We start from the raw sequence: 22546 nt of genomic DNA on the forward strand, positions 1-22546 counted from the left end.
ATATTTTCCCTCCTCATGTGGAGAAAGACAATGCACACGGTCCCATCCGACAGAACATCGGCCTTTGTGCCTAGGCGAAAATCACACGGCTGATTTGCTCATTAAAATCCGAGACGCAAGGGGAATCAGAAACGCCGCTTAGGTTTGAGGTCAATCTGGCCGATAATTAAACACACGCCGGTGATTCGTTCCATCATCGTGCCGTAGCTTTCTTTTTTTAAAAAAAAAAAAAAAAAAAAAGCCTGTTTCTTCAGGTGGTTTGAAAGGGAAAAGTTCATGAGTAAGGTATTACAGATCTGCGAGAACCCACAGAAATACGGAGGGTCATTTCAGGCCAAGGGACTATTTCCGTAAAATTGTACTCCCGAACAATAAATATTCCTTAATATATTTTAAATATTCAGTTATTACATTTATATACCGCCCCGTAGCCGAAGCTCTCTGGGCAGTTTATAAAAGTTAAAAACAGTGAACATTTAAAAACAAATATATAGAAATCTAAAACCATCGAAAGCATAAAAAACAACAAACTATTCTGGGGTCAGTTAAAAAAAACTCAGCATGTTGTTAACTGCTTGGGAGAAAAGTCTTGACCTGGTGCCGAAAAGATAACAATGTTGGCGCAAGGCGAGCCTCGTTGGAGAGATCATTCCACAATTGAGGGGGGGCACCACTGAAAAAGCCCTCTTTCTTATTGAACCCTGATGCCTGAGGAATAGGAACGTAAGAGTGTTAGGCTAGCCCCCCATCCCCAAATGTAGTGCCCTCCAAACGCATTGGACTACAAATCCCAGTATCCCCTAGCCAGGTTGGGAAAGGTTGCTACAAACAAAACGAAACAAAAAACACCCCAAGAATTTATGTGCTCACTGGAAAAGGATCAGATACAGGAGGTCGGATCGGGACCCCCATCTGGTCAGATTTGGTCTACGGTCCTGAGGGTTTGCACCTCTGCCTTCTCGCAATGAACGCAGAAGTGGCATTACACGGACGGCCTTTCTGACCTCCGCTAGCATCTGGGAGGCTGTTGTTTTTAAAATTTCAAAATAGAGTTATCAAAATAAAAGAATGTACATAATAATAAATCAAACACGGTGAAGAAACAAAGGGATTTGCTTACTCTACATCTCAGTCTGTGACGGGATACGCTTTGTGGAACACCTCCAGTAAAACAGCGTAAGTAGGAGGTCAATATCTGATGAAAGCCACACTGAAATTGACACAACATATGATGGAAGGAGAGCGTGGGAGTGGATGTCATTTTGTGTGCATTAATCTGGGTGGGGTGAATACAGGCAACTGTATTTGGTTGGCATTTTATCATTAGTTTGATGGGCTTCAACACAGGAAATAAATGTGCCAACGTTTATTTTTATTTATTTTGCACCGGCTGAAGTTTCCAAGCCAAGATCGGAGAGAGACATAAATTAATTTTGGGTAGTAAAAGGAAGAACTCCCCCTTTGGTCTACCACCATTCATTTTCGTTGGGACGTGTTCGCAAGTTACACGAGAGGAAGGAAAACGCTCAGGTGCGCGTGCTCTCTTTCGGTTCGTAGAACCGTCCCGGAGGCCTGGTCATTTGCAAATCCGAAGAACCGATGGGATGAAAATCTCTGACGTCTGAGGTTATTTGAAGGACCGGCAGCCGGGGAGTGCCAAGCAGCAAATGAGACACCGTCTGGATCCAGGTGAAGGTGGCCTGCCCAGCAGGGCGTGAATCATTCAAAGCAAAAGCCTTCTGGAGCTTTTAAAGAGAAGGAACGCCCTGGAAGGGCAATTTTGGTTGAGACAAGCACAGCCAGGCAGCTGTAACGTGGTGGGTTCGACCATCCCATTTGCATACTTCCGGCCACCTTCGTCTAGACAAGGTCATCGTCAGCAGGCGTTACCCTCAGCTAGTCCTAGTGGTAGAACTCTGGGTGATTTGCAGTATGTTTGGGAATGATTTCTGACTCCCCAAATCATTGAGACAAAATGTTCTTCACCCACCAGCTGCCTGTGAGAAACCCACAAGCAGAACACAAGTGCAACAGCACCCTCCTGCCCATGTTCCCCGGCAACTGGTGTGCCTAGGTGTACTGCCTCCGATACTGGAGGTAGCAGTCATCAGGATTAGCACCATTCTCCTCCATGAATATACCTTAATCCCCTTTTGAAGCTACCCAAGTTGGTGGCCATCAACTTGGATGTAACAACCCAGATTATGGGTTGAGTCTGGGTTGTTGTTGCATGTGAACTCTGCGCTATGGTTTAACTATGGGTTGCCAACCATGAACAACCCAGGAAGAGAACCCAGTGTTTGCTGTTAGGTTGTGTTTGTGGTTAACGACCCATAGGTAAATCACTGTTCTCAGGCAATGACAACACATAATTCAAGGACAATCCATATTCTGGGTTGTCGTTATGAGTGAAACAGATCTCTGTCTATATCTACACCTTCTCCAGCTCTGCAGCAACCCCTTTTTGTGCAGGCGAGATTACGCATCATTTGTCAAAACCATTTGCCATTTATGGAAAGGCGTCACGATATACCGTTTTATTTTCAATCCCTTTCCTATTCATTCCCGCCCTGGAATTTACCCTTTTCGGTTCCACCCGATTGTCAAGAGCGGAGTCTAGCGGAAGACTTGGCTGAAATCAGGAAACGCAAATACCGCTCTGCGGAGCCGGTCGTCCGACTTCTCACTCTAGCTAAAAAGCGCCATCTGCAGTTCCCTTTGCTAAAGGACGAGAGACTCCTCTCCCTGGCACCGAACGTTCAGGAGTTCGTGCCGTCCCCGGCTGTGTCCGCCTCCGTACGTTGAGCTTCCAAGGTTTCCCAGCGTTCCGAAGGCTGCGCGTGCTCAGGGAACAGTACTGCCAAAGTGTTTCAAGTCAGCTTCGAATTGGCCCCGAGGAAAAAGGATAACAGCTTTGAGAAGATATAGTGCCGGATGGGATAGAGGTACCAGAAGATACGGACGCTCCGGCACTGGGAGCCAGGACATGAGGGAAAAGGACGTTGAATAGTCAGTATAGATTGATGTTTGAAGAAATGAGCTAGAGAAGAAAAAGAAGCGGAGGGAAGCAAATCCATTGCTATCTTTCTGCTTGTGGAATGGAAACCGCCGACGGAATGAATTTCCCCTCTCCCCTGAAGACTCCTGTGTGCCCCCAGATCTGCTCCGGAGGTCTGGGGGACCCTACGGAGCAGGTGGGAAGACAGGATGAGGAAACCCCATTGCACAAAAAAAAAAATGAGAAAGGGATTAAACAAACTGGTATGATACAATATCCGAAGTTCAAATGGAGCTATACATACTAAAATAAAATAGCTAATCCGTTAGCAGTATTAGGAAACATGTATTTCAACATTTGATTTATTAATGACTTATCCTCTGGCTTTTTAGTGCTGTTGATTTTAGAAGTGTTTTGTGCATGTATTTTAAGAATAGTTTTGTATGTGTATTATTGCGATATGTGCTACTTATAGTTTATATACTGCCTTGCGAGGGAATTTGAAGTCCTGAAAGGTGTTTTTAGAAAACTGTTAAGAAAACAAATACGCATTCACTCATTCCATTGATGAGCAGGAAAAATATGTATGATACGGACGTATGTCGGTACCATGTTTAGGGTATAATCAATCCTATGTATGTTCAGACGCTAAAAAAGTCCTGACTAAGCTGGCTGTTGCTGAGTTATAGGTCTCTTTTTCCTGTCTAAGCACACATATGGTTGCTTCCTTCAGACAAACTGCCAAATAAAACAGTTCTCACTCCAGGATTTCTAGATTTTAAAAACACTCCTGATTGTAACCATTTGGTTTAATACCTCATTCCCAAGCACGGCTCATAGCTGAAACAGGGGGAGAAAACAGGATGGGAATTCATGAAATAACAAGGGCAGGGGGGGCGGGGAAATGTCACAAATAAACAATCAGCTTTTATTGTTTGTATTATAAAACATGTCAGATTTTTGGCAAATATTTTACAATTTCATTCCTTCTTTTTTTTTAAAGCGCCTGTGGAAGAGTTTATGTCGTTGGGGGGAGAGAACTGGGAGATGTTGGAAATAGCAGGATGAAATTTCGATGGACTTGCTATAAAAAAAAAGGGGGGGGGAAGGAAAAAAAACAGAACCTGGCCCAGTCCCTCCCCCCAAATCAAAAATCCAGTTTTAGGTTTAATTCCGCTATCCAAAAGAGGCCATGGGGGTGGGTGAGGTGTCCGAAGCAGCAGGCGAAACTCAGCAAATGTCGCTGTGAAAAGCCAATACAAAGATAGGGGGGGAAGAGAGAGAAATTCACAGCTGTTTTTAGTAGGGCCTGTTCCGTTGATCACTTCTGAAGTCGTTTCTAAATGCGAGGGAGACAGAGAAACACCGAGTTATTTAAGCCCCCGCACCTACTTGCCCCGTGCATAGGTCGTTTGCAGCGACTGCATCGCAAAACCAGCCAGCCTGCTCTGCTGTAACGTTCACCTGTCTAACCACAGCGGCCCACTTTTTCTAAAATAAAAATAAACCTTTTTCTGGCGGAGGTTGGTTAAGAGGAGAACTCGCTGCCCTCGGGAAAGTTTGCCCTCTTGCTCCGGGACTTGAGCCGCTTGTTCTGGGAGTGCGTCTGTATTGGTAAGCGGCCGGTCCAGGGCAAACAGCCGCCCAGAGATGCACCGGGGAGCCTCTGATAAAGGTGGGTTGCTTGGGCCGGACTGAGCCTTCAAACCTGCCAATGGCACACTATCCTTCTCTGCACCGGTTGGGGAATTCCTGATCTACCGGAACACGCGTATGCCGACCAAAATACAGCACCCACCTTCCTCCCATCTTGCCACCGAAGCCGCCGCCCCGGCCGCCCCGGCCCCGGAACCCCCGGTCGCCTCCGAAGCCGCCTCTGCCACGGAAGTCTGCGAGGGAGGAAACGCGAGAATGAGAAACTCCGGGGCAGACATCCAGGTGTGTGCAGCCTCCGCCACAAGTCCCCGCGGGATGGGGGTTTCACCTACCACCTCCCGAGGGGCGCCCGTCGTCCGGCCGGGGTTCGTTGCATTGGTTGCAGGAATTGCGGCGAGCGAAATTCATGTTGCCGCAGCTCCTGGGAGAGACAAAAACGCATCGTTCGACAGGTGCGCCACGAGGGGAGGAAAGGAGCTGGGAGACAAATGGGGGGCGGGGCGATTCTGGGGACAACGAACATTCAGTCATACAGGTTTTGAGTTCTCGCCTGACTTCTCCTAAGCATCTCTCTAAGATGGTGCTGTGGAAGGGGGAACGGGCAATCAAAATAAATGAGTGCACTGCATTTCCAGTTAAAAGATACATTCCGTAAGGGTTAAGAGAACATCAGGATTTGCTCCAGTTGGACACCCTCCCCACTCAGCCATTCCACTAACACTGCTGACAGTCTAATTTTTCCTCTTCCCTCCCCATCTCTTTTTCCTTGTTTGTCGTATCTTTTTGGCTGAGGAGTAGGAGAAAATACATAAATAAATGGGTACTAGGGTCAGAATGGCCTCTCTCTGCCCAACACCCTGGAAACTTGCCACCAGTGAGAGTAGATGGTGCGGAGCTCGATGGACCAGTGGTCCAAATGCAGCATCAGGGGCGGCAGCTTCGTACGTTTTTTAACCCGTCCCAAAATGACCCCAAAGGGGGAGAGACTTACGAGTTCGGGCAAACCCAATCGCCGCTTTTGGGTTCTCCGCCTCGGCCCGGGAAGCCCCCTCCTCTTCCGAAGCCCCCTCCTCGCGAACCTGCCGGCACAGCGAGGAAGAGTTAGCGGCCTCCACGGCAAGGACTCGAATGCACGACGCGGCTAGCCTCCGCCATCACGGGCCTGGCCGCCATCAATGTCGCACCCCCTCTGCTATATATGCAGCTATTCTCTGGATAAAGAAATGACACCCAAATACAGGTTTAGAAAAAGCAGTGCTATCCTCAGGGAAGTAAGGGGCCCACTTGCTCTGGAGGAGCAAGCACAGAGAGATGATGATGCTGATGCTGATGCTGATGAAAAGACCAGGCTTTGTTGTTACCTCGGCGACTGCCGCCGCCGCTTCCGCTGCCTCCTCGCAGAAATTCGGGCCGCCTGGTTGCAAAGGAAACCCTGATAACGCTGCCGTTGAATTCCTTTCCTGGAAAAATAAACCGAAAACCGCAGCTGGTCAGCCCCAACCAGGAAGGAAGGCTTTCAGACACAGAATCCCACCAACTGTGCCACAAGCAGAAATGTTTAGAGGCCTTGGAGTTGTGCACCCACCACCAAAAAGCTAAGGAGAGCGTAAGGAGACTGCTCTAACAGTCAGGAAGTTTTCCTGATGGCCCGCCGGAATCTGGCTTCCTGTAACTTGAGCCCCTTATTCCGTGTCCTGCACTCTGGGAGGATCGAGAAGAGATCCTGGCCCTCCTCTGTGACAACCTTTTGAGTATTTGAAGAGTGCTATCATGTCTCCCCTCAGTCTTCTCTTCTCCAGGTGAAACATGCCCAGTTCTTTCAGTCTCTCTTCAACTATGAAGAGACTGAAACAACTGGGCATGTTTAGCCTGGAGAAGAGAAGATGGAGGGGAGACATGAGAGCACTCCTCAGAGGAGGGCCAGGATCTCTTCTCGATCATCTTTGAATGCAGGACACGGAATAAGGGGCTCAAGTGACAGGAAGCCAGATGGACATCAGGAAAAACTCCCTGACTGTTAGAGCAGTACGACAATGGAACCAGTGACCTAGGGAGGTGGTGGGCTCTCCCACACTAGAGGCCTTCAAGAGGCAGCTGGACAACCATCTGTCAAGGATGCTGTAGGGTGGATTCCTGCCTTGTACAGGGGGTTGGATTTGATGGCCTTTTAGGCCCCTTCCAATTCTACTATTCTATGATTCTATGATATATCAGCCCCCACCCACCTGTTGAACTACAACTCCCAGCATCCCCCAGCCAGCATGCTGGGAGTTGTAGTCCCAACACATCTGGAGGGTACCAGGTTTGGGGAGGCTGGCACACGTATTAGGCCAATTAAATAAAACCAGCAGAGGCTTCCAAGAAACTTCAATTGCGTGGGGACAAGAGGGCCGGACGAAGAGGCTCTTCCACCCCCCTTCTTTTTCAGAGGCCCACCCATGCTCCCCGGCTCGAGCCTCACAACGGCTGCGGCAGGCCCTCGCGACTGTGGCTCGCTCTTTTAAGGACCTCTGCACGAAAGAGGAGAAGGGAAGAAAAACCGAGCGTGCCGACGGCCGGCGGGCCGGCCTCACCGTCAAACCAATCGATGGCGGCCTTGGCAGACGGCGGGTCGTCGAACGAGACGGTGGCTTCGCCCTTCGGCTTGCCCGTGTCCTTGTCGGTGTAGAGGTTGATCATAAGTTTGCCCGTCTTTTTGTTCGTCTGGGAAGAGAAGGAGGAAGAAGGCGTTTCCTCGCCGTCCGCGTCACCGGAAACTGTCTCGGGCTGGCCAAGGACTCCCCCAAGTTCACTGCCCCCCACCCACCCACCCCAAGAAGACCCAGACTTTTCTCCCTTATTTCTCAGAACTGCCTCCCGGAACACTCGTGGTGCGAAAGACACTTCTCTTCATATCCGTCCTGAAAACCCACCTTTTTCCACAAAGTCTCCCTCCCATTCCCCCATCTTTAAAGTTTCACCAACTTACACACCTTAATAACACCTATTTGTTTGAAATAGTCAGCTACTTGATCAGGTGAAACATCGTCTCCGAGACCTTGTACAAAGATGGTGTTGTTATCAGAGTTGTCAGACTCCGAATCTATGTCAGAGAGGGAGAGAGAGAGAGAGCTGGGAGTTATTTTTAAAACCAGAACACCTTTGCAGGAGCCGTGTAAAACACCAGGGCCATTTTCATCACGTCTCAAACCAGAAAGGAATTGAGAATCAATCTGCCAATATTACTGTGCCCGTCTGCAAATCTGCTGTCCAGCCATGCTCTGAAGACTGTGCAATGCTTGTCACCGCACTTTAAAAAAAGGAGACATGATAGAGGTGTGAAAAATTAGGTGAGGTGTGGAGAACACGGAGGGGGAGACAGTTTTCTCCCTCTCTGGTTATGCTAGAATTCATTGGGGTCATGAAGAGGAACGGTGGGAGATTCAGGTCAGATTAAAGGAAGGACTTCTTCACGCAGGACAAGGATAAACTATGGAATTTGCAAGATGTAGCAATGGGCTTTAAAAGGGGATTGGACAAATTCCTGGAGGGCTACTAGCCCTGATGGTTATGTGCTACCTCCAGTATCAAAGGAAGTATATTTATGTATACTAGTTGCTGGGGAACATGGGTGGGAAGGTGCTGCTGCACTCATGTTCTACTTGTGGGTTTCCCACAGGCAGCTGTGTGAACAGAATGCTGGACGAGATTCCTTGGTCTGATCCAGCTACTTTAAATTTAAATTTGTAATTTTGCACTGCTGCTGTTTTTATCTGGTTGAGCTTTTATATTGTATTTTATATTATGGTTTTATAGTGTTGCTTTATACTTTGAATGTTTTTAATTTTTGTGAACCGCCCCGAGAGCTCCGGCTATTGGGGGGGTATAGAAATGCAATCAATCAATCAATAAAATAAAAATAACACTTTAGGGGGTGATGCCTTTTGGGGACCCCCCAGAATCCCAGCTTTGGGAACCCAGGTCCTGTGCCCTAAGCCCTGTACAGCTCCTGTGCTTACCTGCATCTGGCTTCTGCCCGTAATCCCTCTGACCTGTGGGATGGGCGAGACAGAGAGACAGGGGAAAAAAAGGGTATTTTAGCCACACTACGGACCCCCCCAAAAAGTCAACTACCTCAATTGATTTAAATTAACATTAACAAAACAAAAACAAAAAAAAGCCCGTATGCAACACTTAAACCAAGACAAGATTAAGAAGACGTTGTGATTAAGAATGCCAGGAGAAGACGCCCAGGTCAAAACTTTGGTCGCGGTCTTTAAAAGCAGCCGGTGGTGGCATTTGCCACACAGGCTTATGCTGGCGGGTGCTGTTTGGGGTGCCGGCTGGCCGCTTACCCAGCTATTTGCCACAGTGACTCTCTCGCTAGTACGTTGTGCTTAGAAGCCATTTCTGTCTGCCATCTGGGGCAAACTGAGAGATACAAAAAAGTAAAATAAAAATAGTTTCATGCAGTTTGATGGGGAAGGAGGGCAGGGGGGAAGCAGGAATCCCATTTTTATTTCATTATGAGCCCTTTTTTTAAAAAAAGCACACGCGCACACCAGCCTTAGCCCAAACAGAGAAAAAAAAATCAAATCAAAACAAAAATGCTTGCAATGGACAATAACATGGTACTTGGTGGCTTTTAATCGATTTTTTTTTTGTGGTTCTTTAATATAGAATTTCCACTGAAATATTGGGGTTGTTTTTTCCCGATGCTTGGCACTTACCACCAAAATTTTTGAAGCCACCTCGGTCACCACCACTGCAGAGGAAAAATTGAAGAAATGATTTCTTCTTTAAAGTCTTGAACATGCTGAGCCCAAGGCATAAAAGCTGCACTTAATTGAAAGTTAAGCGTGTCAAGTTGCTAAACGCCACCCCAACAGGCCGACACAGAGCGATTGGCTACCGTGGCGGCTTCACAGCTCCTTCCTTTATTTGTCTCAGCAGTTAAGAGAAAAACAGATATGCAGATGTGAACAGCCGCTCCCTACCCCCGCACCGTTTCTTTAAATAAGGGGTTGTCTAATTGCTGGAGGTGCAAAATAGCTAATAGTTCTGGCAAAGCCCAATGCTTGCCTCTTTTGAGGAGGAGGTTATTATACAGATAAACCTTGCACTGGAACACTCTTTTTAATATTTACTGATGTACATGTCCTTTTAAACGATCTACTTGCTTTTTGGAAGTTGACGCGCGTTCAGCGCAAAGCGATTCTCCTCGTCCTTTTGGCAGCAAAAAAGACTGATATTACAACAGCGGGAGGGTAAACGCTGACCCCCTATAATGCAACGGATTGAGGACCTAACCATGCTTTCAACGTTTGAACGGGTGGGATCCACTCGTGAACGGCTACCTAGACGGCGATTTGGCCTGCCTTTGTTGAAGTTTATGTATATTTTTATGTAAGCACATCGCATTTATACACTTCATATGCGTTATAATCGACACATTTAAATTATGTAGTGATATATCCATTTCCTTTCTTTCCTTTTTTCCTCCCATGCCTTTGTTTTGTTGAAATTTACAATAAAAAAAGGGAGGGGGTTCCGAAGGCACGCTGGGGCTGAGAGCCGCCACACGCTGGAGACGCAGCATTAGAAGAGGAAGACATGAGAAGCTTCTCACGCCTACTAGAACAGTCTCCATCAGCGGCACATCCACACGGGCAATACACACTAAGACATTAGGTTGCCCCCCCCCCCCCCCGCGTAGCTTAGTGGTAAAGCCCCAGTTTTGCATGCCTAAGATCCCAGATTCGGTCTGGGGCTACCCCCCAGCTATAGCAGGCCTAGGAAAGCATCCGGCCCGAAACCCTGTAGAATCACTACTGCTGGTCACGGTCGACAAAACTGGGCTAAAGAGGGCTTACACTGAGACCTTGGGTCTATGTTCCGATGTCAGGGGTGAACTCCACAGCTGGAGGAATGCCAGTTGTAACTGTCATGGAACTGACTAATTTGCAAAGTGCGCAAGTAGCTGAAAGCACTATGTTTCTGACTTGAGAGTCTTACTGAGGAAGAATCAATACTCACAGGATTTTGTCAGTAAGAAATAACTTTACTGAAACAAACTTTCCTTTACATATGGTCAGCGATATATACAGCACACTTCACCAACAACAGACAACCTGACAACTTGACAACAAGATGCCTTTGAACAGGGACATCTTAAATACTTTCCCTTTTGGCTCAATTAACCAATTGTCTCTACTCCAGGTCTTGCACGTAGGCCAAACTGCCAGGCTCCGGTCTGAACACCTGCTGCGGTCCAGAGACAAATCTGCCGAGCGCTTTAACTCTTTAAAGTCCTTCCTTTCCTCTGTGGAGAAAATTCACCCCAACAGTGACCTATTTCACCTGTGCAGGGTTTAGAGAAAGACTGTCCCACCCTGGACACCACGCCACATCCCTAATTTAATTCAAACACCTGATCTGACGCTTCTCACAGGCCTGAACACGGGGAGGTGCCGTTCACAGAACCTTAGAAGTGCCCTGCTGGATCACACCAGGGGTCCATCTGGTCCAGCACTATGTTCACACAGTGGCCCACCAGCTGCCAACCAGGGACCCACAAATCAGGACATGAGCGCAACAGCACCCTCCTGGCCAGGTCCCCCAGCACCTGGTGCACACAGGCCCACTGCCCCGGATACTGGAGGTAGCACATTGGTTCTCTCTCTGCTTCCAGGACCCCTGCTCTGAGGCACTTCCCACAAGGTGAGGGGGTGGAGGGCACAGGGAAAGCACACACTCCCCAGCTTCAAGCTCCCGCCTCTCCTGTTTGAAGGAGCCAGGCTGGGAAGGGCATCGGAGTCCCCAGTGAAGAGAAAACAAGACTAGACGGAGCTGTGGTTCGACTCAATGGAAGGCGCGTTTACGGGTTCATCAGAAGGAGCAGGACGGCTTCAGGTGGGAGATGGTGTACCCTACAGAGCAGAGAAGGCGTCGGGGTGGATGGGGTGGTAGGGAGAGTTGAGGTGGTGTGGTTTCTGCCTTGGTAGTAGAGGTCAGCTTCGGAGGAGGAAGGAACCTATGGGGGATGCTCAGCTGTCAGACCTCTTGGGGGTTGGGGAGGGTGGCAAAAATTGATAGAGGGAGAAGGATAAAGGAGGGGTGAAGACACTGATGAACTCGCACCATCCTAGACAACCCCTTTTAAAACCTTACAACAGTGACCTGGGCGTGGTGCTTCCACGGACAGAGCACTGCGGCAAACACAGTGTTTGCTCCTAATTTCTGTCCAAATGGCAGCGGCACCCTAGAACCACCCAAAACGTCCGATTAAGGCAGAGCGACGGATGCTGGCCTGCGGGTCTCTGGCACCAATTAAAGAGGTGAAGCGTCGGATAGGAAGCGTTCGTCAGGAGCTGACGCGCGTGTCGATGCAGCCTAGGGGTTGTTTTACGAGGGGCCCGGCCCGTGCACGGATACACGCAGCTCCAGAGGCTGCCGCGGGAGGGATTTCCAGCATATATCCTTCCCATTACTCGTCCCGCAGTAAACGTTAGATCAAACCCACGCCTAGGAAACGCTTCAAGGTGCAGCGTGTTGCCCTTCCCCAACCTTATTTTAATGGACGAGATTAACCGGTGTTTCTTTTTCGCAGCATTCTAGAAGAGCGCGCGTTGTTCAAAAAAACGATTTTCCAATTAAGAGTCGTCCTTCGCGTGGAATTTCTAACCAAGTAGTGGTTGTCTTCTTGATGCGCTCCTGAAGTGGTACGGCCTCACCCCGAGGTACGATATGGCTAGTTGCCCCCCCTCCAGCGTCTTTCCTAGGTGCATTGGACTTAGGACTGTCTTATCTCAACGCGCACGTGACCTTTCAATCTTCTAACCTATTAGGAAGGGCAGACACCCCACACAGCCCCATTCCTGCTTAGCAAAATGAAAAAGGGAACATTAAACTCCTCAAAAGGGACTCCCCACCACCACATTACCTTCTGCTTTACTTCTCTGAGGCAGCTTCCAAAGCTGGGGATACACCCTGTGCTGTATTTGGGTTACCACACAACAAGGTTGCTTTTATTATATCCCAGGGCTGGGCAACTTATACTCCAGCGTGGTTTAGCAGGTAGAGTGTTGAACTAGGAGTTGGGAGATCCGGGTTCTAGTCCCCACTCCGCCATGGAAACCCACTGGGCGACGTTGTGCCAGTCACAGACTCTCGGCCCAGCCTACCTCACAGGGCTGTCGTTGTGAGGATAAAATGGAGAGGAGGAGGATTATATACGCTGCCGTTTGGGTTCCCTGGTGGGAAAAAGGCAGGATATATATGTAATAAATAAATAAACAAAATTTCAGGGCTCTGGCAGCCAATTTCAATGCCCTGAAGATCACCCCTTCACCACCACCAACTTTTCGCGTTGGCAGCATCAGTACAATCGGCAGTTTATTACTGAATTTCGGCGACAAACGGCCCTAAAAAGGGCACATTTCGCTTCAAACCAAAGCCTGAGAGCTAAATTTGGCCTTCTTAGCCCCCGTCACGGTCTGCCAACACAGAAGCCGATTTGGCAAAGGCCTCTCATTGCCCTCAGTTGCCCACTCCTGCTATACTCTGATCTGAGGAAGAGGGCAGTCAAGGTCGCCACAGACATCCACGGTCTTACACAAGTAAGGATAGCCTTCCCGTCTGGGCAGGGAAGCCAGGATCCACGAGAGACCGTAAAAATCCCATCAAGGCAACAGAATCAACCATCCAAGTTGGGTTAGGGCACCTCAGCTGCCAACGTCTTCCCGCTACTGACAGAGCACAGCTACTTTGGCAATGCAGAAAACAAGTGCACAGCATCAAAGATCAATTCTATCTTCAGGTGTCCCTTGAAACGATGGTGGCATCGAACGAAAACCCATTATGAAATAGTTTGGACAGAGACGGAGCTCAATCCCTCGGCACAAAAAGCGCTTTCTTGAACCGGCCTGCTTGGCGTTTGGCTTTCCGACAAGGAACGAGAGTTCGACTCGGCGCGAAAAGAGAGCACGCCTGGGGAGCAGAACATTTGGATCGGGGAACTGGATTCCCGACAGTCTGGGGGTAGCCTCAATGCCCAAGAGAGCTGTAAACTGGACAGAGACAATGCACCTGGACTGGTTTCTCTACCTAGAACAGCTGCAGGCCACGCTGCTGTTAGAGGCACAGGGGCAGGTGACAGTGAAGTTGGAAATCCCAATATCCAGTCCTGTTAAAACTGGGAAGGTTACTGGTGTATTCCACCAGTATGTTGGGGGGTGCTGGTGCATGCATACCCGAACGAATAAATTCTTTGATGAAAGCATGGCTGAACCTTTCTAGCTGAGCAAATCACTGGGTAATGACTCACTATACTGGTTATTCCACCCTTTCCCGACCTGGCGCCCTCCTGATGTGTCAGATTACATGTTCCATCATGATGGGAGTTGTAGCCCCAATAAACCATGAGGGCGCCAGGTTGGGGAGGATCGAATATCGTCTTTTGTAGAACAAAGTTCTATCTTTAGGTTAGAGAATCTCTGTTTTTATATACTCTCCACCAATTCCACACACCCACCCTCTCTCTCTGTCTCAAGAGAGAGACAGGCAGACTTGCTCTGCCTCATCAGTTATCCAGATATTATCTCTTTTCTCGCTCATGGCGGTTTTTCTAGACAGATATGACGGGCTTTGCCAGGTCATGCTGTCTTTTACTGATTCAGAAACTTCCTGACTATTGAGCATGTTTTAAGTATGACTGCTTTCTGAATGTTGGAATGGATGTATTTTGGTAGGCCCAGTTTCTGAAGGTTTTCCGTATAGTTTTTTGATGTGATGCTGGTGACTAATGGAATAACTATGACCTTCTCCTGTTGCCATAGTTCTTTAACTTCCATAGTCAGTGGTGTATATTTTTCTCGCTTTTCCTCTTCTTTTTCTACAACATTTTTGTCACTAGGTATTGCTATGTCGATGAGGTAAGTGGTTCCCCCCCCCCTTTTCCCCCCCTATAACTGCTATGCATTGCTGCGGTTTTTATCTGGTTGAGCTTTTATATTGTATTTTATATTTTGGTTTTATACTGTTGTTTTATACTTTGAATGGTTTTAATTTTTGTGAACCACCCAGAGAGCTCCGGCTATTGGGCGGTATAGAAATGTAATAAATAAATAAACAAATAAACATGTCTGATCAGTTGCAAGGTATTGTCGTGTCCATATGAATTGTTCTGTACCAGTACATTTTATGATCTGCATTTTCCAAGATTGTTTCGGATGAATATGTATGGTATGGTATAGGTTGTTGTTGTTATTATTATTATTAATTCAATTTATGCCCTGCCTATCCACAAAATACCCTAGATAATCCCTCACTTAATTCAGGACCCCTCTTTTCAGCGTGCGGGCCACGAGCGGTGGTGTTTTCTGCCTTCCAATCCGATCTTCACGTACCAACCCTTTAACACACCATCCGCTCAAGCAAGTACGACAGTACGGGATAGCCAGCCATGTAGGATATAAACCTTTACCTTAAGCCGGACATGGGACCCCTGCTGTCCGAATCGAACCTGCTTCCGCCTCCTCGCGGCCCACTATAGCCTCTGCTGTCTTCTCCATACCTACTCTTTTCACGGCGATCATCTGTAAAAACAACACAGCAATCGTTCTGGGCTGACATCAAGGGGGAGAAGCGATTTGAGTCCTGTTCTGAAAGAGGCTGACTGTGTTTGGATGATTGCAGTGGGGAAGCTCCAGTTGGACCCTTCCCCCGCCCCCACAGGGCAAACTGTCATCTTGGCCCTCTGGGGAAGAAGGAAGGGCAAGGGGACAGGAGCAGGCAGAGGAAACATGGGGGCCTGCTCCAGTTGGACTCCCCTCCTTCGGGATCAGGACAATCCCATCAGCCCTGTTGCCGGTCCACTTAATTTCTCTCTCTCTTTCCCCCTCTTCCCTCCTGGACTCCTTTTCCTTGTGTGTCATGTCTTTATTAGACTGTAAGCCTGAGAGCAGGGACTGACTTTTTTGTTAATTGTAAACCGCTCCGAGAGCCTTTTTTGGCTGAGGAGAGGGGTATAAATATGATAAATCACATCACGCCAGTCCTTTTACAACTTCATTGGCTGCCAGGGCCCGATTCAAAGTGCTGGTATTAACATTTAAAGCCCTAAACAGCTTGGGGCCAGGCTATCTGAAGGAACGCCTCCTCCCATATGTACCTGCCCGGACCTTGAGATCATCCACAGGGGTCCTTCTCCGCGAGCCCCTGCCAAAGGAAGTGAGGCAGGTGGCTACCAGGAGGAGGGCCTTCTCCGCTGTGGCACCCCAGCTGTGGAATGAGCTCCCCAGAGAGGTCCGCCTGGCGCCTACACTGTACTCTTTTCATCGCCAGCTGAAGACCTTTTTATTCTCTCAGTATTTTAACACTTAATTTTAACTTAAATTTAAATGTTACTGTTCTAACTCTGTATTTTAATTTTATATCAATTTTGCTGCGTGGTTTTTACCCTGGTTGTGCTTTTCATACTGTATTTTGTATTTGTGCTTTTAACCTGTTGGTTGTTTTATGATGGTTTTAATTTTTGTGAACCGCCCAGAGAGCTTTGGCTATTGGGCGGTATAGAAATGTAATCAATCAATCAATCAATCATTGTGGCTGTTCCCGCAGCCCCCACGCTGCAGCTCAGGTTGGCGTGTCATCATCAGCTTTCTGAAGATACAGCAAGGCGGCAGAGATTGCCTCATTTCTGCCCATCACCCCACATTCCCCTTGGGTTGAAAGCCACAGCAAGGAGCTGCTTTTTAAGCACGACCAATGGCTCATCCCGTGTCGTGCTACCGACCAGGATGGACCGCTGCCGCCCGCCACATCCCTTTCCCAGCCTTTCTCCCACAAGGCCCTTGAAGCGGAGACGCGAGCGCTCGAAACGGGAGTTTTATGTGCCCTCGATGTGCACGTGCCCCTTTCTGCAGCCATCTTGGGGGGGGACGGGGGACGGAGAGCTCCATGCTTCCACCGCAGCGAAAACGCTGTGCAGCGCCACCAGCTTTTGAGAAGCGTGTCATCACTTACCTTGCACGTTGTGGCCGTAGCTTTCCTTCTGCTGGGACTGGTAGGACGGCTGGCTCTGGCCGTAGGACCCCTGCTGCTGGCCAAAGCTGGACTTCTGGTTGTAGGAACCCGGCTGTTGCTGCTGGTCGTACGAGCCTCGGTTTTGGCCGTAGCCTGACTGCTGGTCGAACGAAGCTTGCTGCAGTCCCTGCTGGCCATAGCCTGACTGCTGGTCAAACGGCCTTTGTGGCTGACTGTAGTTTGACTGTTGGTCGTAGGAACTGGCCTGCTGGCTGTAGCTCGAGGGCTGATTGTAGGACTCTCCCTGCTGTCCATAGCTGGGCTTCTGGTCGTAGGAAGACCTCACCCTGAAGCAAAGGAGAAGATCACAGAATCATAGAATAGTAGAGTTGGAAGGAGCCTAGAAGGCCATCGAGTCCAACCCCCTGCTCAAGGCAGGAATCCACCCTAAAGCATCCCTGACAGAGGGTGGTCCAGCTGTATCTTGAATGCCTCTAGGGTGGGAGAGCCCACCACCTCCCTAGGTCATGGGCTCCATTGTCGTACTGCTCTAATAGTCAGGAAGTTTTTCCTGATGTCCAGCCGGAATCTGGCTTCCTGTCACTTGAGCCCATGATTCTGCGTCCTGCATGCTCCTGTTCTATGTGGACGTGCAGCCCAAAGGCACACAGTTAACTTCCTTGGCCCTCATTGTGCGCATACACCACGGGATATCGAAGCAGGAAAGCGGACTTCCCCAACCTGCAACCCTCCAGAGGTGCTAGATCGCAGCTCCCAACATGCCCAGCCAGCACGGAATTATGAGAGGGGGAGAAAAATGTCTCCCTGCCCACGTTCTCCGCAGCAATCCTTTCCAACAGCAACAAGAAAAGCCCCAACTAACGCAATCCGGACAATGTGCCATCCACACCTCCAAAAAACTCACTCCAGATATCCCAATTGGCCCAGAGAGAGCCTACCAGAAGTAGAATAAACCTCCAGTTAGGGAGGGGAGGGGAATTCAGGGGCCCCAGATTCCGAAGCAGCCCCACCTGGCCCACAATGCACGGAATGGATGGCGGACCTTGGGGTGTACAAGCCCATCCCCTTGTATTGTCACCGCCAGCTCAGATCCCATTAGGTTATATTTGAAGTTGGGTTTTTTTGCCCCCATGTGCACCACCTTACACTTGCTTACATTGAGCTCCACCTGCCATTGGACACCCGCTCTCCCAGCTTGGAGAGATCCCTTTGGAGCTCTTCACAATCCCTTTGTGTTTGAACAACCTTAAATAATTTGGTGTGGTCGGCAAACTTGGCCACTTCACAGCTCACTCCTAATTCCAGATCACTGATGAACAAGTTGAAAAGAATCGGTCCCAATACGATCCCTATGGGGACCCCACTATTTACTTCCCTCCATCGGGAGAATTGACCATTTATTCCTACTCTCTGCTTTCTGTTCTTTAACCAGTTACTCATCCCTAAGAGGACCTCTCCTCTTATTCCATGACTGCTAAATTTGTTCAGCAGTCCTTAGTGGGGGGACTTTATCCCCCGCCCCCCTACAACGTCCCTGGGAGGTGTAATTACATTTCATTGTTCCCAGAGGCATTCACAGCCTCAGTTGAAACGCATGTGGCAGGAACTGTGCTGCTAGAATCTCTATAAAAAAAAAAGAGAAAGAAAGCTAGTGAGCCTTCAGACCACCTTGTGGGTACCTTTAAAAACACATTCCATGTTGCTGAGTGGTTCCCCCACCCCTGAAGACATTGTTAAATAAATCCAGACTGAATGGTATTTATGGTAAAGCTAGCCTCCTTACCCGCCTGATGAATCTTTCTGCTGCCCCTGATTTCCGTAAGACTCCTGGTTATAAGAGCTCTGGTTCTGGTTTTCATAGCCACTATATCCTTGTTGGCCACTCTGCCCGTAACCTAAAGATCAAACAGGGAAGGCTTCAGGTCAACGGTTGTCCCTGAACGGTGCACAAGTATAAAAACGTCAGCGTGCTCAGACAGACCTGTCTGGGGCTGCCCGTAGTTCCCTTGGAAATTTCCGTAACTCTGCCCGTAAGAAGAGTTCTCCCTGCTCTGCTCGTAGCCAGGGTAGCCCTGCAAATCGACAGGAAGAAGGCAAAGGTGAGGTAAGGCGATGGGAATTGGTTGAGACTGGTGGCCTAAATCAGAGCGGCGGTGTGGTGGGTAGCGCTGGCCTACGGCCAAAGAGACCTGTGTACAAATCTTCACTCAGCCACGATGCTCAATGGGTGACCTTAGGGGAGTCACCGCCTGTCACGACGCAGGCCTCACACACCAGGCCATGTCGCACACAAACCCTCCTCAAGCCAAGCACCACCACTTGAACAACCTGAGAGTGGGGTAAAACACAACCTTTCCCTCATATGAGAGGGTAAAGGCTAGAATCTGAAAAGGTCTGACTGTGTATGTAACAAGCTGAAGGTTATATATAAGGTTTTTACGAATGTAACTGTAGAGCAGATGATAAAGCCAAGCAGACACGTGGTTTGAGGTAACAAAACAAAATGTTTATTTTAGTTTCACAGATCTTAGTGACTTCAAATTCAAGTTATCCTGCTTAATCAACTAGTTTTAATAAAAACCGTAATCTTAAGTCTCTTAAAAACTTATCTCCTTTCACTCTCCACACCTCCGACAATCCTCACTGACAGTCCCCACTCTCTTAAAATCTTATCTCTTTCACTCTCCACACCACTGACAATCCTCACTGACACTCCCAACCAACCAACCTACCTTTATACTTCTCCCCGCCCCTTTCACAGCATCATCAGCCACACCCCCTCAGTCCAACATTCTGCACTCACTAGACATACAAATCCAGACATAACTAATGGAACAGAACTGTAGGGTAATGCCACACCGCCTTTCGGCCTAGTTTACCTTGCAGGGTTGTTCAGAGAATTAAGTGCAATAGCCCATTTTGTGTTCCCCACCCCTGCTGCTTCTACTGCTTTTAACTGCTATTTTATTATTTGTTTTACTCTATTGTGTGATATAAGCACCCTGGAGGACATCTTGATAAAGGCCAGGAGAGGAATACTCTAAACCAGTGTTTCTCAACCTTTTTTGCTCCATTCCCCCCTTCCACCATTGTTCAGAATATAATCCCTCCCTTCCCAAGATAGTCTAACTCAAAAGGTGCATTCCAAATAATATGTATATAATATTGAAAATCTTTTATTTTCTTCTATATTAGTCCCATTTAAAGGGGCAACACAAAGTATGGCCCCTTTTACATTCTCAGCTCCTGTGCTTTGTGTTACCCCTTTAAATGGGAAGCTTGAAACTTCTAGGATTGCGAGGGAGGGAGGGAGGGGAAAGAGAGCAAAGGCCTGGCTTTTGCAGACGACATGACACTTTTCTGGGACGTTTTTAATAACATGTGTAGGAAGATATAATCTACAGGACATCATACTTTGCTGAATAGTGGTCCCAATTCCCCCCCGGAACCCTAAAATTAGACCTCCCCCCTTGTTGAGAACCCATGCTCTAAACAAAACCCAGTTCTATATGCTACTCTTGAGCTCATTGGGAAAGGATGGGATGTAAATGGGATTAATATTTGTTTTAAAATTTGTATTACTGCATTCAGGGCCGGTGCCAGACTATTTTGTGCCCTAGGCAAGGCGAGCTACTTGCGCGCACACACCCAGCCCAAAATTGCCAACTTTGATTCAGCTGTTCAAGAAGAGTTTCTGAACTATTATATTTTCCTTTTATGTTTTTTTTCTTAAAACAGCTAATTTGTATAAAACTGTGACCCTTAAAGTCTGCGTTGGCCTAATGGTAGCAATGGCCCTGATTGCATTTATATCCTGCCTTTTTTTTCCTGCAAGGAACCCAATGCGGCGTACATAATCCTCCACCTCTCCATTTTATCCTCACAACAACAACCAGCCTGTGAGGTGGGTTGGGCTGAGAGTCTGTGACTGGCCCAAAGTCACCCAGTGGGTTTCCATGGCCGAGTGGGGCCGAGAACCTGGATCTCCCAACTCCCAGTCCAACACCTTAGCAACTACGCCACACTGGCTCTCAATAATATTAATAGCAATCATAAATAAGACCCAATGTGGTCTGAACAGGAGGGGCTGTATACTATTTCTAGCCTTGTGGCTCAAGGCAGAAACCCCTCAGCGACATCTTGGGGCCCTGACAGCAACTGTCCGCGAATTGACCGTTGTATCTGCAAGCAGAATGTGGCCTGATTTTAAAATACATACGGCAGGAAAATCTGCCTTACAGCAAACCCGTGCTCGTTCAATTCCGGACAGCTACCAAATGATACCCCCAAAAATTAGTTAAAAAAAAATCTTTAGAAATAAAAAGCACCAAGAAGACGGTCCCTTGATCCATCCCGGGAGCCAGGGAGGCGTCCACTGTGCACGACCCTGGCAAGACAGCAGCCAGCCTGCCCATAAAGGAAACGTGACACCGTGCTTTTAAAGCCGCAACGGTCCTTTAGCCTACCTGCGGAGTTTGTCCGTAGCTTTGATTTCCTTGATTTCCATACCCGGCGTAGCTGGAAAAGAAGTTTAGGACGTTTCACATAAGTGCTATTTCCACACAACACATCATGAGGGGCGTAACAAGTGGCCAATTCTAATTTTGCATCTAGTTGCATTCTTAACAGAGTAATTAAGGTGTTGGTGTTTAAGGTTCTGAAAGCCAAAGCCCATTTCTGATAAACCAAGAATTATCCTCAGCAGAAGGATTTAAGGTCCCTCTCCCCAAATCACTGACGATTTGGTCATTTTTTATTTTATTTTTGGCTTGGTCCCGGCCCCATTTTAAAAGGTTGAAAAAGTCTCCCTCAAGGGCTTATTACTGGCTGTAAGAGCTTTAAGCTAAAATAGGCTGGTCTTTTGCGGCTTCCCGGTTTTGCCCGCTCACCACGGGAATGCGCTCCCCTGCCCCAAGAGTTTCTACGAAATGGAACTCAGACCTTGGGATGAAAGAGGTCCCATACCCCTACTCTAGAGGAACTGCTGAACCTACTACCACATGACAATGGGATTTTATTCCCCCTGGAGCACTTTTTTTTACTAGAGATTGTTTTAGGAAGACACACCCACTTAATGCCTCGCTTCCAAACGAGCCTTATTTTATATCTCTGATTTGCACTGTTTTAGATGTATTGAACCAGATGAGTGCTTTTATGTTTGGCAGCTTTGATCTGTACTGTATGAACTCACAACACAATGAAACTTACAAGACGCACACATACACACACCACAGTTTGTGACTGACTTGGAGCTGTATCCACCATGAGTAAAGCTATTTCATAGGTCGCTACCTTATTAGTGTCACTCAGCAAAAAGATCCAGATTAATTTTGCTGGCCACCCACCCTTTTTGGTCAACTACACATCCAACAACGCTTCTTGCGGGGAGGCAGAAATATAATGGGCAAACATCTGCTCTTCTCCCCTTGGGTTTGAACACACAAGCAGTCCTTTTTACCCCAAGGGAGGGTAGCACATGGGAGACTAAACCGGGGCACTGAAAACAGGACAGGGAAAGAGAAATGGCACACTGTGGCTTGCAGGGGGGATTGGGGCCGAAAAGGGTTTCAAAAGAAACAGACAGATTAATAACCCCAACAGCCTTAAAAACCCAACTGATCATATCGTAGCACATGGATCTTTTATGGGAAACCCTGGGTTTTCCTCCAAAGGTTCGAAATCCTACACAATATTACTGCGAGGTGTACATACCTTTCCTGTTGATCCCCGGAATGGCCGAAACTTCCAGAATCTTAAAAACAAACAGACACAAACAAACTCCAACTAGACTTGTATCCAAGAAATTGATCTGACATCTAAAAACCACGAAGCGATGGGCATTTGGGATGAAGACAGAAAAGCCCCTGG

At 48.1% G+C, this 22546-nt stretch overlaps 1 protein-coding gene across 2 annotated transcripts in view; it reads right to left on the bottom strand.

Moving 5' to 3' along the window:
- Nucleotides 1-3905: 3905 nt before the first annotated feature.
- Nucleotides 3906-22546, bottom strand: part of TAF15 (TATA-box binding protein associated factor 15) — a 147988-nt gene continuing 129347 nt past the window's right edge. Inside the window, exons 3-18 of one of the 2 annotated variants that reach the window (XM_063146741.1) lie at nucleotides 22391-22430; nucleotides 21145-21196; nucleotides 18660-18750; nucleotides 18462-18573; nucleotides 18230-18301; nucleotides 16658-17004; nucleotides 15117-15228; nucleotides 9364-9398; nucleotides 8653-8685; nucleotides 7627-7736; nucleotides 7228-7357; nucleotides 6016-6114; nucleotides 5646-5733; nucleotides 4987-5075; nucleotides 4797-4887; nucleotides 3906-4337 (exon numbers count right to left, since the gene is read on the bottom strand). In XM_063146741.1, coding sequence (XP_063002811.1) covers nucleotides 4298-4337; nucleotides 4797-4887; nucleotides 4987-5075; nucleotides 5646-5733; nucleotides 6016-6114; nucleotides 7228-7357; nucleotides 7627-7736; nucleotides 8653-8685; nucleotides 9364-9398; nucleotides 15117-15228; nucleotides 16658-17004; nucleotides 18230-18301; nucleotides 18462-18573; nucleotides 18660-18750; nucleotides 21145-21196; nucleotides 22391-22430 — 1541 coding nt within the window. In that variant the 3' untranslated portion in view covers nucleotides 3906-4297. The remainder of the gene's footprint in view (nucleotides 4338-4796; nucleotides 4888-4986; nucleotides 5076-5645; nucleotides 5734-6015; nucleotides 6115-7227; nucleotides 7358-7626; nucleotides 7737-8652; nucleotides 8686-9363; nucleotides 9399-15116; nucleotides 15229-16657; nucleotides 17005-18229; nucleotides 18302-18461; nucleotides 18574-18659; nucleotides 18751-21144; nucleotides 21197-22390; nucleotides 22431-22546) is intronic. The other variant, XM_063146742.1, reaches the window with a different exon arrangement.

Source organism: Elgaria multicarinata, chromosome 22 (genome assembly GCF_023053635.1).
Source record: "Elgaria multicarinata webbii isolate HBS135686 ecotype San Diego chromosome 22, rElgMul1.1.pri, whole genome shotgun sequence".
NCBI classification, from domain to species: Eukaryota; Metazoa; Chordata; class Lepidosauria; order Squamata; family Anguidae; genus Elgaria; species Elgaria multicarinata.